Source organism: Mesoplodon densirostris, chromosome 3 (assembly GCF_025265405.1).
Source record: "Mesoplodon densirostris isolate mMesDen1 chromosome 3, mMesDen1 primary haplotype, whole genome shotgun sequence".
Lineage (NCBI taxonomy): Eukaryota > Metazoa > Chordata > Mammalia > Artiodactyla > Ziphiidae > Mesoplodon > Mesoplodon densirostris.
In genome coordinates this window covers 163,972,678-163,989,142 of record NC_082663.1, presented here as the reverse complement: position 1 = coordinate 163,989,142, position 16,465 = coordinate 163,972,678, and the positions used below count along the sequence as shown (strand labels likewise).

The window sequence follows — 16,465 nt, the reverse complement described above, 5'->3', positions numbered from 1 at the left end:
CTGACATCCTGAGATCCTCCTGTGGTGAGGACTTGGGTGGACAGCGGGAGTGGGTGGAGGGAGGGAGGAAGGAAGGGAGCAGATATCGTGCCCTGCAGGCTCTCTGGATGCAGAAGCCGGACTCACTGCAGAGGCAGCTGTGCTGTTCCCGTAGCTTCTGGGGTGCGTCCTTCTCTCAGGGTTCGCCCAGGCAGGCTCCAAGTTCCAGGGGCACGCAAGGTGGGTGCCTTTCCTTCTGGGTGCTGACAACAGAGCCTGCCTTCCCTCTGCCATCATGAGCGGCTGCTCCAAAAGATGCAAGCTTGGGTTCGTGAAATTTGCCCAGACCATCTTTAAGCTCATCACTGGGACCCTCAGCAAAGGTAGGGAGCCTGGCCTTGACCCTCGTTTTCTGTATTGGTGCCGTCTGGCTGGTCAGAGTGCCTTGGTGCGGTTAAGTGTGGCCATTCCCGTGCGTCTGGGTCTCCGAGGAAGCTGGGGAGAAATCGGGGGCTGGATTTCAGGGTTGCTGACAACCTGGGTCCTGGCTCCGAGCCGACGGGCACCAGGCCAGGGAGCTCAGCCGGCTGTAATTGCCTGGAACTTTGGAAATGGGTTTGGCGATATGTGGCTGATTGGTTACAGGCGGGCAGAGGGACAGAACCCTTCCCAGAGCACTAGAAGCAGCCTAGCATGACTAGAGTTTCAAGAAGTTATCCACAGAGTGTTGTGCCTTGTTGATAAAAGAGAGATTTGATGCAGTGGGCTGTGAGTAACTCTGCAGAACAGAGAGGCTGGAGGGGGCCAGCAGGAGGTGGCCTGGGACTGGAATCCACCGTGCACTGGTGAATACAGGATCTATATCAGCTCTGCGTCTGATATCAGGAGCCAAGAGCTTCCTCTCATGGGGTTCCAGGGTCTTGCGTTTCTGGGGCTCTGCTCATCATTTCTTTGCTTTTTTGGATGCCTGTCCCTCTGCATCTCCTACCTATGCCCATTCCCCCAAAACAGGCGTGTCAGGGAGTTTTCAGGTCTGACTGCCTGGGTAGCCCAGAAGGTATAGTTACGGACCAGAACTAGGACTGCATGTGTGCAATTAAGCCCCAGGATGCAGAGGGGAGGCTTACTTCTCAGGGGCGTCCCTGTCTCTGGGGCCCCGTGTTACACTCTGTACCAAGGAGTGTGAGGGACTCAGAGACACTCTGGCAAACTTTCTGGAGGTAAAATTTAAAGAGGGAGCAGCAGTATAATGTGGCTGCACTTGCTGAAAAAGTGTCTTTAAATATTCATGCCCTTTGTTCAGGAGGAAAGAGTCTTTGGGGGAGATGCACTGGAAGCGGCAGGCAGGGTGTTTGGGGAAGGAGGGAGGCCCACATACCCTTGATCGGGGATTTTTAAAAATGACAATGAGAGCAGATAATGGCTGTGTATGGCCACCTCTAATGCCCTGGTTCAGGTCCCCGGCTGCCCGGCAGGTCCAGCATGGTGAAATTGTAAGGTGCGTATGGGAGAAGGAATGGTGAGATTTTGCTTATCTCCTTTCTCTGGCTTTGTCATAGCTGCTGTTCTGTCCCCATTGCACTTCTGAAATAGGGCACTGCCCCCCCAGGAAGCTCAGGTGGGTTGAATGCCCAATGCTAAGGGTCAGGCTGCCAGGCAGAATTACTAGGGGTTCCAAGTGGGATAGACTGAGGTGAGGCGGAGAGAGCAGAGGGTTTAGGGGATTGTGCAGGGTTCCCCCATTCAACCCTCTCATCAAGGATCCCAGGGTCTCAGGGGGTGATGGGTGACGGTCAGCATCCTATCCCAGTCTCTGCTTCCCAGAAATGCAATGGGAAGAGCTTTGGCCTGAACTTAGGAAACCTAGGTCTCAACTCCAGCTTCGCTCCCTGTGCAAGTCACAGCCTTGCTGAGCCTCGGTCTCCTCATCTGTAAAATGAAGCTAACCTATCTACCTCCCAGCCCCGTTTCAAGAATCCAGGGAAGCTGAGACACGGGATCCCTTTATGGAGTGTGTTGCAGTGACCCCACATGAAGGAGAGGTCAGGGACTGAGATGGGCATGGGTCTGGAGAGGGTGACCAAGGCCATCCCCTCTGCCTGCCCAGGGTCAAAATCTCTCTTTTTTTTTTTTTTTTTTTGCGGTATGCAGGCCTCTCACTGTTGTGGCCTCCCCCGTTGCGGAGCACAGGCTCCGGACGCGCAGGCTCAGCGGCCATGGCTCACGGGCCCAGCCGCTCCGCGGCATATGGGATCCTCCCAGACCGGGGCACGAACCCGTATCCCCTGCATCGGCAGGCGGACTCTCAACCACTTGCGCCACCAGGGAGGCCCCAAAATCTCTTTAACATAGCTGACTGCAGGCAGGTCTGTACACTCCAGGCAGCATCAGAGGGGGAGAGAGATCACAGGAGGACATAATGCCTCAAGAGGGGGTGAGTGTGAGTAGGTGAGGTCAGTCAGGGAGAGAGAGTGTATGCAAAAGGGTGTGTGTGTGCGTGTGTGTGTGTGTGTGTGTGTGTAAGAGAGAGACAGAGAGATTCAGAGAAAGAGTGGATGGCTATTGGAATAAATGAGGAGGATGATATTTTCGTCTTTATATTTGCCCACAACCATCCACTTGACATTTATTTACTGAGCACCTGCTCTGTGCCACACTCATTAGACACTGGACATATGGATGAATAGGACTTGAGCTCTCCGTCAAGAAACGTGCATTCCGGTGGGAGCACAGACCAAAGACACAGACCCCACAGGGACATCACTCTGAGTGCTGCGAAGGAGGGAGGCATGGGGGCCAAAGGGCACGGAGAAGAATAGCCTGAGCAGGTGAAGAGGCTCCTCCAAAAGTGGCATCTAAACTGAGCCGAGCAGGAGGGCCAGGCTGGGCAGTGGAAGGAGGTTGGTGCTCCAGAGGGAGCAGCGTTGGAGCGTCAGCCTTTGCAGAGAAACCAACCAGTGGGTCAGGACGGCCCTCTCTCTCTGCTCAGAATCCTGGAGACTAAGATCCGTGTGACACAGAAAGGGCTCCACAGGGACCGGTAGTGGGGACTGAGTGGCCGCCTGGACTCCTTCTGACCTGCTTCACTACTGAGTTTTCTCAGACTCATGTGAGAGGCGACCCACGGCAGGCATCAGGGCACGATCGTGCCTCCTGGCTCCACCAAGAGTTTACACACCCCTGGCTCTGTGCCAGGCACAGGCTAGGAAGCCAGTCTTCTGCCCAACCCAGGAGTTCAGTAAAGATTTTTAAAATAAATGACCAAGAGAGCAAAGCCAAGCCTAGAGCAGGAGAGTGGAGAGAACAGTCTTTCTAATGTATAGACCGGCCCTAGGTGGATTTAGATTACACTCTACATGGACACATGACATTTGCCTAACGATTTCTGGTTTCCATTGTGATTTCACGTATTCATTATTCATCACACTGAGTCCGAGATTTGCAATAATCCAACGTTTAGAAGAAGTATTATTTCTCTTTGCTCCCTTCAGGATTGAGGAATGTAAAGATTCTATAGGACCAGGTACCTCCTGCTGGTCCTGGGGGCAATTTATTGTTTCTTACCTGCCTTGGGAATAACTGGGGAACAGGGAGGGCCCATGACCACCCCCTCTGTGTCCTGCCTGCTCCTGTCCCGGCCACCTCCCCCTGATGCCCGCAATGCCCCGTTCCACTGGTCTCCGCTGCCAGTGGCCCAGATTTCTCATGGAGGTCCTTTTCAGAGATCAGGTCCTCCCCCTTGACTTGGACCTTTTCCTTCAGAGCTCTGATCACAATATGTGATCCATGTCTCTTTTAGGAACATGTTTGCTTAAGGCCGTCTTCCCCACTTGACTGAAGCCCTATGAGGGCAGGGCCCACGCGCATTTCTACTCACCACTGTAGCCGGAGCTACGCATCCAGTGCCCAGCCCAGAGTGAGTGCTCCACCAGTAGCATTAAATGAATGAAGCAGCGCTACGTGGCACCCTGAGATGATGCTTGTAGTAGCCTGAGCTTCTAGGAAGCACCGTGCACACACCTGTCCCAGAGGTGCTCAGTCTATGGTCAGAGGGTGAGCCTCCAGCTAGACAAATCATTCAGAACCGTGCCTGAGCTTCTTAGGGTCTTGGGAAGGGCATTTAAATTGTCAGAAGAGGGGAGGTTGTGTGTGTTTGGGGGTTGGGGGAGTGTCCTAGCACCCTCACTCCTGCCCCTTCAGCGCTACTTTGATTTGTTTCGCATACTGGACTTCTCTGAAATTTAACAAACGAGTTTAAAAAAGGTTAAAAAAAAAAAAAAGTTTGCAAACAAATTATGCAGTGGCAAAGGCAACTGGTTGCCAGACTAGGACATCTTGGCTTCTCTGCATACTGGCTGGGGAGCCTCGTGACTGGTCCCTTACCTCTCTCTGGCCTCAGGTACCTCATCTATAAAATGGAATCATAAATGGCCTCCTTACGGGACTTAATGAGATTGTGTATGTAAAGCTTCCTGCACTAATAAGGACCTACTGTGTAGCACAGGGAAATCTACTCCATACTCTGTGATGGCCCACATGGGAAAAGCATCTAAAAAAGAGTGGATATATGTATTTGTACAACTGATTCACTTTGTTGTACAGTGGAAAGTAACACAACATTGTAAGTCAACTATACTCTGATAAAAATTAAAAACAAAAAAGATACCCGCATAATAAGTCCCGAGGCAATGCTCCGTGGGGCTGCTACAGTGATTAGCTGGTACTCTCGGGGCTGTGAGCATCTTAAGGCAGAGACTTCTCACTCACTGCTTGTTCCTTGAGCCCCTGACACAGACTCTGAGAGCAGCTTCTCGTCTCTAGCACTTTTGCTGTTTCCCCTCTGCTGAACTTGCTTTCCAGTGGCTCCACCCGGTGCTGAGACTGACACACGAGCCACTTCCCACACCTGATTCCCTGATTAGGAGTTAGGAGTGTGACTCCCAGAGCCAGGCCCTCCCCTGCTCTAAAGAAGGGCTTACCAGAAGCTCAGCTCCTGCCTTGGATGCCCAGTTACACCGGGCTCTGAGGAACGTGTCTCTTCCTGCACAGCTAGCTCCCCAGCCCTGGCAGAGACCCCGGGGCTGGCGGCGGGAGCCAGAAGTTGTGCAGGCCCCACTCTGGCTGGGGAGGTTTAAGCCCATTTCCTTTTGCATTTGGGGGAACCCATCCATCACCCCAGGCGCAGAGGGCAAAGCCAACGCAAAGCAGGAGGGAGAAATCCAATCCAGGAGAGTTTCTAGTTGTCCTGGCCACCCACAGAGCTGCGGGGTCAGAAGTGGGGGTTGGAAGGGGGGCGGTGCTGACCGTGTAAGATTTATCTCAAGAACCTTGCCCTGGAGCCCCAGCTCTCCCTCCCTTCCGGCCCAGGTCGGTTCTCTGTGTGCTAGGCAGGACCTCAGCTTCAGACCCATCGGAGACAAGCCGTTCCTCTTGCCTCCCCCCCACTGCTGTTCAGGAGCCTCAAGAAACTGACCTTGAACGTGGGGAGGGTTCCGCCCTCAGGCAGACTGGGCTGGAGTCCCAGCCCTGTGGTCCACCAGCTGTGTGAGCTTGGGTGAGTTGCACAACCTCCCAAAACCAAGGTTCTTCCCTGATCATTGGCAATAATAGCATTATCGACCACGCAAGGCTGTTTTCTAATTTCACAAGGATAATACAAGTCACAGGCTGGCAGCCAGCCGGTCAAGAGGGGACCCTGAACTTGCTGGGAGCTGAGCTCCTTAAACGGCATGCCCTAGGCACCTCTCTTGCCTTGCCCCATCCTGACCCTGGAAGTAGGCATTGCAATCTCCATTTTAACTGTTTTAAGGAAACGGACCTTTAGCTTAGCCAGGTCACCCAGCTGGCAATGAGTGGCAGGGCTGGAAAAGAACCTGAGTTCTACTGGGGTCAAGACCAGGTGCTTGCCTCTCCACGGGGCTGGAGAGGATGCCCCTGCGGGCTTTGCTCCCCACCTTGTCACCGGCAGAGTGCCACCAGCTTCCCACTCATTTTGTAGGTGGGTTTGTCAGAAATGGTTGTACCTGCTGGGACGCTTCAAGGCAGCCACCTATCTTGCAAGGGGTTAGGACAAATTCCTATGGCATGACCTGGGTTAAGGAATAAGCTTGATGGGGAAAGGGAACACCCCACAGGCCAAGGTCAGCAAGACAGACCCGTGTGTGCTCTCCTGGCGGCACCATCACCTCTGGGACAGGTGCTCTGGGGCCCAGACACCTGCTGTCTCAAGCTCCTCACCTATGAGGGGCCCTCCCTCACTGCTCTCCATTCTTATAGGACAAGTGTGAGACGTTGTCTTGCCAGTGGAGAAATACACAAGTTTTAGGGCACCAGGCGGTCTGGAATTACTAGAATTGTCTAAAAAAAGCAATGACCTTGCCTCTGGGGATCTTGGAACCTGTGAGATGTGACAGTGCCCTCTGCCAGAAGGAGGGCACCTCCTGCCTCCTGAGAAGCTCAGCTTGTGTGCACTTGCCTTTGCTGGGGAAGTTAGAGTCCCCACCAACCCGGGTCCCAGCTGGCTTGCTATCCTGGCCATTCAGGCGAGCACCGGGCTCATGTTAGCTCAGCCCCCTCCCTGGTTGCAACTGGGAACCTCTGAGTGCTTGCGCCTTGTCCTAGGCAGAAAGTTCCAATATCCTGGTCCATTCCTGCCTTTCCAGTCCCAAGCCAGAACCTGCCAGGGTGGGCAGTGTGCTCGCTTTGGCTCTCCCATGTCCAGTAGCCCTCATCCCTGCCTACAGGTCTCTTGTCCTTGCCCCTCTGTAGCAAACCCATCACCCCATGATTCATTTTGCTGACCAGGAGCTCTCTGGGGTCCCTATAGTCCCATAGCAGAGGAGAGAGAGGAAGGTGGGACCTCTGCCACCTGCCAAGACTGTCCCTCTCTGGGGCCACTGGTCCTTTCTTCCAAATGACACCAATACCAGGCAGGAATAATTTGTTCGGCTGCTTATCCTAGCCCTGCTGCACAGACATCCTATTAACTCTAGGACCACGGGGGACCGGCTGGTTTGTTCCAAATTAAAAGTAGCTGGAAATGGGCCCCTCTGGCAGGCGGGAGGGCTGCAGTACAAAGACACAGGGTGGAGTGGATCAAATCAGGTCTTAATCAGCCTTTGGAGGCCCAGAGGTCCCTGGCCCTGCCAGTGTGACCCTCACCTTCCCCATTCTTCTTAGGATTTCAGAATCTTCTAGGCCACAGAATCTTCCCCAGACCACCTATCTCATCAGACCACAAGTCCCAAGTCCCAGACAGCTGTTGATTCACGAGAGTAGACGTGGTCATGTGAGGCAGCCGTGGACGGCAGGAAGATGCAGGGCAAGCAAGGGCGCAGCTCTGGAGCCAGACAGTCCCGGGTTCAAATCCTGCCACTTCCTGGCAGGATAGCCAGGGACGAGCCATGTCCCACGTTGAGTCTGTGTCCTCCCCTGGGAAATGGGGCCAGTAATTCCCTCCTCATGGGGCTACGAGGAGATGGTGCACGTGGCCTACCCAGCACCCAGCACATAACCGCTGCCCAGGAAAAGTCAGCTTCCCACCCTTCTCTTCTTTTCATGCAATTAAACCTCAGACTCATAGCCAACAGAAAGGAAGCAGAGCTGAAAGAGACAAGGCTATGAGTCAAGCCTGCTTCCGGCTCTTCTCTAGACGTACAGCTCCTCCAGCGTTGCCCCCTCCACGCCCAGTCACTCTCAACTACATCTTCGGCAATCAGGAACTTGTCAACAGCCGAAATTATCCTTTTCATTTAGTGGGTTTTGTTTTTATTGGCCATCCCCTTGCCCCTGTGAGAACATGAGCACGCACTGCATGGGGCTTATTGGGGTGATTCCTTGAGCACCCGACGGATGTTGAATAAATGATGACTAATCACTTTTCCTGCCCAGCGACATCAGGCTGTGAGACTGGCGTCCCTTTTTGAGGCCTGGGCTTTGTCAGGCTGATTCAGAGGCCTCCACGCCCCATCTCCCTGTTCTGAATTTCTATGCAGGAGTTTGACAGGAGCCACCAGCCACAGTGACCTCGATGAGATGACGGATCAGTGCAAGCAAGACCCGGGGCCTGGCCATTCTTCCATCCCAGTTCTCCAGTGCTCTGTGGGATGGCCCTCGCTGCCCGTCCACTACAGCTGGCCAGATGCGCAGAGGGGAGGTCGGTTTCCTCCTCAGTGTCCATCTGCTCCCCAACTGGAAGGGCAGGAGGGAAGACCGAGGCTCTGAGGGCCCCAGAGGAGGGCAGGAGTTGTGCAGAAGAAGCAGAGATGAGAAACTTGTACAGGCACCCCAGGCCATCTGGATGCAGTGGAAGCCAGGACCCCAGGAAGAGACATGAGGAAGAACGTTTACCACTGCCAGTGATTCCAATCCCTGTACTCCTGAGTCTGGAGGCGGAAGGAAGCCTTCTTCCTGTTGGGATGAGGGCAGGAGGACCATGAACTTAAAGCAAACCATGGTCCTCTCTTCTTGAAGCCATTGTGTTCCTTCTTGTGGTCTTAGAACTACAAAGAGCAGCAGATTGGGAGCTGGGCTTTCGATTCCAGATCCTTCCCTTCTCTGGGCCTCCGTTTCTTCATCACTAAAATGAGGGAGTTGCTGGCTTCAAGCACCCCTTCCAGTTTGGGAATTTTAAGATTTTATAGCAATCATTGCAACACTACGCATGGCACCTGCTCTGTGCCTGACATTGCTCTAAGCACCGCACACACAATTTTATTTAATACACACAAGAACCCTAGAAGGTGGAGAGCTCTCGTTAACCCAATTTTTTTTTTTTTTTTTTTTTGCTGTACGCGGGCCTCTCACTGCTGTGGCCTCTCCCGTTGCGGAGCACAGGCTCCGGACACACAGGCCCCGCGGCCATGGCTCACAGGCCCAGCCGCTCCGCGGCATGTGGGATCCTCCGGGATCGGGGCACGAACCCGTGTCCCCTGCATCGGCAGGCGGACTCCCAACCACTGCGCCACCAGGGAGGCCCAACCCAATTTATAGATAAAAAGTTCTGAGCCTCAGGACGGGAAGGGCCTGGCTCTGGGTCACACAGCCAGCTCGGGCCAAAGCCAGAATTGGAAGTCAGTCTGTCTGTCTCCAAGCTCCAGTTTTACTTCCTATATGACGCTCCCTTCATTTCTAAAACTCAGATCCGGCATAGGAAAGTAATAAAGACAAAACTGGTTCTTCCCCAGCTTGATCAAGAGGTGACACATGCTCTTATTTGAGAAATCAAGGTTTCAAGGCCTCCATTCTGACTGAAGCAGCACAGCTTGGAGGATTCTGCTGAGACCTGTGCCCCCCAGATTACACCCCAGACCATCATCCACATACTCCCCTTCTCCAGTCAAACCACAAAAAATGATGGGAGAACTAGCCTGACAGCTGAGACTGCACAGAGGGGAAAGAAATGAAATACCGCCCAGCAAGCATTGCCACTGTAATTCCAGTCTAGCCAATTTTCACTTCTTGCTGGCATGAGCTGGTTTAGAAGCAGAGGCAGATAATCGGGCAGGAATCAGGGAGGGAGATGTGATTCTGAGGCTTGTGTCTGAGAGGCTGGGGTTAGCCTACCCCAATTTTCTTTCTGTAATCTTTTGATTAACCCTGAGCCAGTTTGGGTGTCATTTTTCAAACCATCTGTGCTTGACAGGCAGAGCCAAGCCCAGGCTTGCAGCTTGCTATCTGTAAACATCAGCTGGGAACCCACTGTGCCTTGGAGCCTGGGATACTCCTAAGCCACCAGGCATATTGGACTGCAGGACGCTCCTGCCATCCTTGGACTGATTAACCCTGTCCTTGCTTCACGAGCCTAGAAACAGCAGCCTGTCATGCCAAACTCACAGGCCCCATAGGAGGAATAACAATTGCCACCGTCCCTGGAGTGCTATTGGTTTGCTGGGGCTTTACAAGGATCCCTGCAGTCAATCCAGCCCTGGCTCTGTAAGTTACCTACTTTTGTTATTCCCATCCTGGAGCTGGGAGAGGTTGAATAACTTGCCCAAGATCCCAAAGCCAGAGCTGTGACTCTGAAGATCCCATACAGTACCAAAGAAACACTGTGTGGCAAATCCTTCAGCATCATCACCCCTGTAATGGACTGAATTGTGTCCCCCCAGATTCATAAGTTGAAGTGCTAACTTCGATGTCACTGTATTTGGAGGTAAGATTTTTAAAAGGAAATTAAGGTTAAATGAAGTCATCCGGGTGGAGGCCTGATCCAATAGGACCGATGTCCTTATAAGAAGAGGAAGAGACACACACATAGAGAAAAGGCCATGTGAGGACACAGCAAGAAGGACCGAGTGGCCATCTACAAGCAGAGGAGAGAGGCCTCACCAGAAACCAAACTTCCCAGCACCTTGATCTTGGACTTCCAGCCTCCAGAACCACGAAAAACATAAATTTCTGTTGTTTAAGTCGCCCAGTCTGTGTATTTTGTAAGGCAGCCCTAGGAAAGTAATACCCCCGAGACAATTCTTTGCATAGCATCCTTTCGCATATCTTTTTATTGTCATAAATATACATAGCATAAGATTTACCATTTTAACCATTTTGAGGTGTACAATTCAGTGGCATTGATTACATTTCACATTGCTGTGCAACCCTCATCACCACCATCCACCTACAGAACTTTTCATCTTCCCAAACTGAAACCCTGTCCCCATTAAACAATAATCCCCCATTCCCTCCACCCTCACCCGCCCAGCCCCTGTCCACCATTCTACGTTCTGTCTCTATGAACTTGACTATTCTAGGTACCTCATATAAGTAGGATCCACACCGTATTTGCTCTTTTGCGTCTGACTTATTTCACTTAGCATAATGTTTTCAAGGTTTATCCATGTTGTAGCATGTGTCAGAATTTCATTCCTTTCTAAGGCTGAATAATGTTCCAGAGTAGGGATATACCATCATTTTTTTTAATCCATTCAACCGTTGCTATTCATCCACTCCCATCTTTTTAAAAGACATAATCCCCTTGCTCACAACTCTGTCTCCAGTGGTTTCTTGCCACATTCAGAGTCAAATGCAGACTTTCGTCTATGGTCTGCAGCCTTTGCGTGATCTGTCCCTGCATTTCTGGCCTCCTGCTCTGGTGGCATTCTCCTCCAGGAGTGCACCCCGGCCACCAGGCCGTGTTGTTTTTGCTGGAACCCCAGCTCCTCCAGCCTCTGGGTCATGACGGTTACTGTGTCTCCGTCTGGACACCCTCTGCCAGCTCTCCTCTGGCTCTCTCCCACACTTCATTCAGATCCCCTCCTGTCTACAGTCGCCCCTGCTGTGCACAGTGGCATTTCCTCCCACCTAACGCTGCCTCATTTTCCCTCATAGCCCTCCTGCAATTACATCACACATTTACTCATTTGTTTCTGGTCTGGCTTGTGCCCTGAGAGTCCAGCTTCACAAGGGCAGGGACTGTCCTGGCCGTTGCGGCTTCCCCAGCACCTGGCACAGGGACCAGCACATAGTAGGTCCTCAGGGGAAGCTGAGAGGTCCACCAGGCAGACGAGAAGCCCGGGGGGAGAACACCTGGTGGGTGGCAAATCTGGCCCTTGAACCTGGGCCTCTGAATCCACTTTCCTTTCCTGAAAGTCTCTGCCCTGCGTGCCCGTTAAAGGCCCCGGGTCTGTATTCTGCCTCCCCAAGTCCATCTTTCCAACCACACTTACCCCCTTAGCAAGGTGTCGATGATCCTGACTCAGTGGAGGAATGAATGGAGAAAGGAAGAAAGGGAGGGAGGGAGGATGGATCGTAAGTCCTTCGATTTGAGTGTCTTCCTGTGCCCTCTACTCAACCTTCATAAAAGCAAAGCAGACCTCTCTCTCCTGGCTTCACTGTTTCTCTGCATGTGTCCCCAGTTTGCACCTTCCGTTATCTTGCTCACTGAGTTCTATTGATTATTTCTCCCTGGTGTTTCTCTTGTCTGTCTCTCTTTCCATTCTCAGCGCTGTCCCCAAAGTCCAAACTCTCATCACGTCTCACTGCTTTGCTGCAGCAAGAGAAATGCAGCAGACTGCATTTCTTTCCACTTCTCCCCTCCTGTCTCCTCCACACCAGGGCCGAACAAAGAGATAGTCCATGCAACCCTTTGACCAGAGAGCCCTACTTCTAGAAGTCTGTTCTAAGCAGATCATCAGAGATGTACACAAAGCCTTTTATTCAGCAGTGTTCATCATGGTACTACGTTATAATAGTGAAAAATTGAAGACAATCTCAACTTCAGTCAAAAAATAGTGGGTTCACTGAATTTTGGTTCATCCATCTGATGCAATAATATTAAACCTTTGAAAAATTATTTTGAGGACTACTTAATAACAAGCAGAAATGCTATAGACATAATATTAGGTGAAAAATCAGGATACAAAACTATAAGTACAATGAGGTCCCAATCCGTGAATAGATAGGTGGGCAGAAAAAGTGAAACAGAAAAGAAATAAACTGAAATATCCTGGGTTTTAGTTAAGATCAATGGTTATTTTTTAAAGTTCTTCTTGATAGAAGAACTGTATTGTCTGCCTTGCCTTCAATAAGCATGTATATTTAATCAGACCATAAAAATACCATTCCCTGAATACACATCTTTAATTTTTTAATTCTTCCCAATACCTTCCATAAAATTTGTGCTTTTGCTGCACTGTATCACTGCCTGTCCTCTCCATGTTAGAGCACACCCCAAACTTCCAGACCTGGCTGTCACAGCCAGCATCTCATGGTCTCAGCCTGCTTCCTGCTCGTGTCTCCCCAACTACAAACACATTCTCCAGCCAAACTCGTCCCCATGTGGTTTCCAAACCAGACTTGTGTTTTATGTCCCTGAACCTAGCCTCAAATGATTCAGAAAAACAAATACACACACACACACACACACACACACACACACACACACACACACACACAGAAGGAGTACAAATATGGCAAACTATTGATCATAATTTGTGAACCAAGGTGAAGGGTATGCGTCTCCTAGATACTAATTTTGCAACTCTTCTATAGTTGGACATTTTTAGAACTAAAAAGTTGGGGGAGCTAAAAGTTGGGGGAAATAAAGGAGCAGTATAATCTGGCATTTAAAGGCATTGGCTCTGCTATGAAATGACCTTAGTTTAAATCCCAGCTCTACCACCTATTAATTGGGTAACAATGACCTCAGGCAAGTTACGTACTTCGTAGGTCTCAATTTCTTCATCAGTAAAATGGGGATAATGAAAATCATCATGTATTTATTTCCCACCATCGCCTGGAGAATGGAATACATGAGTGTAAAGGGCTTGGTGAACAGTCTGGCCACCCTTGTTCGTTGTGAACGACTAGTATCAGTGTTCAAAATAGAGATCAGATTCTTAACCATGAAGTTATCCGTAATGCTCTCTACCTTCCTAAACAACTCAACCCTGCATAACTTAGTAAAGTGCTGTGGCTTGGGAATCTTTTGCTTATGGGATTCTCTTTCTGCCACTGGCACAGAGCAGGGAGAATGCAGTGCCGTTTCCCGCCAGCATCCACATCTCCAGGACCTGGCACAGTGCCCGGCACAGAGGAGGCAACCAGTAAGTGCAAAAACCCCAAAATAAGGAACTTGAAGGGCTCAAGTTGTGCTTTAAAGAAAGTTCATCTCATCAGACACAAACTTGTAACCTTGCTGATGCAGCCACTCTATTCCCATGGGCTTCCTGGATGAGGCATCCCCTTGATAAATTAGCTGTGGATATAAGCATCCTGCAGTTGGCATGGAAATGCAATTTAATTTCCAATTAAGCCTGATTTCTGGGCCGAGGGATTTGCCTGCCTCACACTGAGAGAATTATTCCAGGTAGACCTATTGCTGTCAATGTTGGTGGTTCTCCCATGAAGTGGACTATCATGGAAACTGGTCCTTTGGCCCTTGGATGGTTCAACCAGGTACTGCTTTTCTCCAGAACTGAGTTTATACAAGTAGATTCAAGAAAGTTCAAAGCAAAGACAGTCTCTCTGTGGCAGAAATTCTTAAGACAGAACACAGCTAGAAACAGATTGAAAGGGAGAGAGATGCAAGATGGTCCTCAATGATGCTCACAAGAAAGAGAAGTGAGAAGTTGTGCATGAGAAAAGAGGGGTGCTGGGAAGTTCTCTGAGCTCAAACAGAGAAGAATCTGTATAATCAGAGGAAGGAGATACTCAAATGGAGAGTGAACATTTGCAGAGGATCTTTTATACACCCGATACTGTGTTAAGCGCTTCACATTCAGTATTGCACTGAGTCATCACAAGCACCCTATAAAACAAAAGATGTTATGCTCATTTTCCAGTTGAGGAAACGGAGTCTCAGGGAGATTAAATAAACTGCCCAGGGTCATAGACAAGCCAGCTTCGAACTCTCATTTTTCTGAGCTTTCCTTCCTGCAGGCTCCCTCTCCAAACACAAATGAAACATGTAGTTTAGAACCAGAAGAAAAAGGTTACACTAAGCTGAAACTTACCTCTCGCAAAATTTAATAATAAGAAAAAGGCTTTTAAAACATGTTCTGAGAGAGAGAGTAAAAACAACGGACCCAGTAAAAATAACCGAGTTTGCTGGGGCACGTGATCTGATGGAGGGGAAAACAACACCTATTTCTGCTTGGGTTTCCCATCTTCCCCACAAGGTGAAAGACTGGACGTGATGGTCCAGCGTGGTTAAGAGGCTCACAGGTGCTCAGAGGGCTCAGGCTACTCCAAACCAATGAGGTTCTGGCTTGGGGCTCAGAAAATTTCAGTTCCCCAAGTTGGAAAGAACCAACGGAGGGCATATAAAACGGTGTTTAAAGACACATATATATGAGATGTTTCCAAGACTACCACTTGCATGGCCAACAGAGTCACAGAAAAATTATTTAGAGACCAAGAAAGGGTAACATAGCTCAATTTTTATTAATGATTGCAAAAGAAAATTCTAAAGCTAGGTATAAATAAGCTTGCTGTCAACTCCTGGACACGTCCTAGAACCAGTGATTTGGGAACACTTGGAAAAAAAAAAAAGCAGGGTTGACTGAGAGAAGTGTGGGATCCCTGAGAAAGGGACAAGTCAGCCCAGCCTCTCTTCCATTCTGCTTTTTAATAGAGGTCAGGGGTTGCTGTGGCCATAGCATGCCTGGTTGGTGCCAGGTATTTCATGGGCTGTGGGCTGGGTGATCACAGCGTCAGGCAGATTGTAGCCAAACTCATCTGCCTGTCCATCTTGGCAGTTTCCCCATCAGAATCTTTGCAGACCTTTTTCGGATGCATATGGTTGGGCCTCACTCCACATCTGTGGACTCTTCAGAGGTGTGGCTCCAGGGAACCATTTGAGAGCCTCGGCTCCATGGGAATGTATATAGAGGCACTTAAAAACTCTAAGTGCTGAACTTGCCCTGCTGGGAATTTTCCATTTTTGATATGGGGCAGAGATTAAGGGGCAGGGTGCACAGTGGTTAGAGAGTAGAGCCTGAAGCCATACTGTTCAGGTTTGAATCCCAGCTCTGCTATTTACTAACTGCTATTTACTGACTTCTGACCTGCGGTGAGTTAAATCTCTGTGCCTTCATTGCCTCATCTATGAAGTGGAGATAGTAATAATAGCCTAAAGGATATTGTTAGGGTTAAATGGACCTTACATGTAAGGGTTTAGCCCGGATCCTGGCCTACAGTGCTCAACAGATGTTAACTCTTATTATTATTACGGATGACAGATTCTTGTTCCGGATGTAATTTGCTAAATACATCCCCAAATGGAAGTAGCTACCTCCCAGTACAGTGAGTTATTTGTCAAAAGAGATGTTGACGTAGGTTGTTGCTAAAGGGGAATGTTATAGGGAGGGTTCAAGCACCAGATCAGAAAGTGAAGAAGCACTAGATGATCTTTAAAGAAATACTGACCCTCAGAGAATATGAGTTTGCATATGAATATGAGAAATCAAAGGAGTGTCGAAAAGTAGAGGCCCCAGATTGACAGACAAGGGCTCAGGGCAACAGTCTCACTGGGAGTGGAGAGAGAAGATGAGTCCTAAAGCTGCAGATGCTAAGTAAACCCCTGTTTTTCTTTTATGTATATCGAGGGAGGTTGGTGTGAGATGCGGGAGATTATGGGAGATGGAAGTCTCTCTAACTGAGGCAGAAGGTGCAAGCTTTGGGGTGAATCACCACCTTGGTCCTACATTCAGTTGGAGTTGATTGCTTTGCATTTATATACATCTCTTCCCCAACCTCCTTAGCATTTAAGGAAGTTGGCTGATGAGCACAGGCTTGATATGAGTGGGAAGGGAGAGTTGTGGAAATCTAGGAAGACACTGGATTCTGTATTTGAACTGACATGACGAAGTTCCAGGAAAGCACCTGTGGATAGGAAGATAGTCCATAAACGAACCCACATGTAGAAGAGACAACCGGGAACCAGGAGAGATGGGGAAAATGGACACTCCTGGCCCCCAGTGGGAATCTGATGAAACTTAGAGGAGGGTTTTGGATGTGCACAGGGCATGGCTGGGAAGAGCAGGGGGAC

The 16,465-nt window shown here is 50.0% G+C and overlaps 1 protein-coding gene across 2 annotated transcripts in view; it reads left to right on the top strand.

Annotated features, from left to right (window-relative positions):
* The first annotated feature begins 274 nt into the window (after nucleotides 1–274).
* Nucleotides 275–16,465, top strand: part of KCNIP1 (potassium voltage-gated channel interacting protein 1) — a 348,470-nt gene continuing 332,279 nt past the window's right edge. For both annotated transcript variants that reach the window (XM_060092544.1, XM_060092542.1), the window contains exon 1: nucleotides 275–362. In XM_060092544.1, coding sequence (XP_059948527.1) covers nucleotides 275–362 — 88 coding nt within the window. The remainder of the gene's footprint in view (nucleotides 363–16,465) is intronic.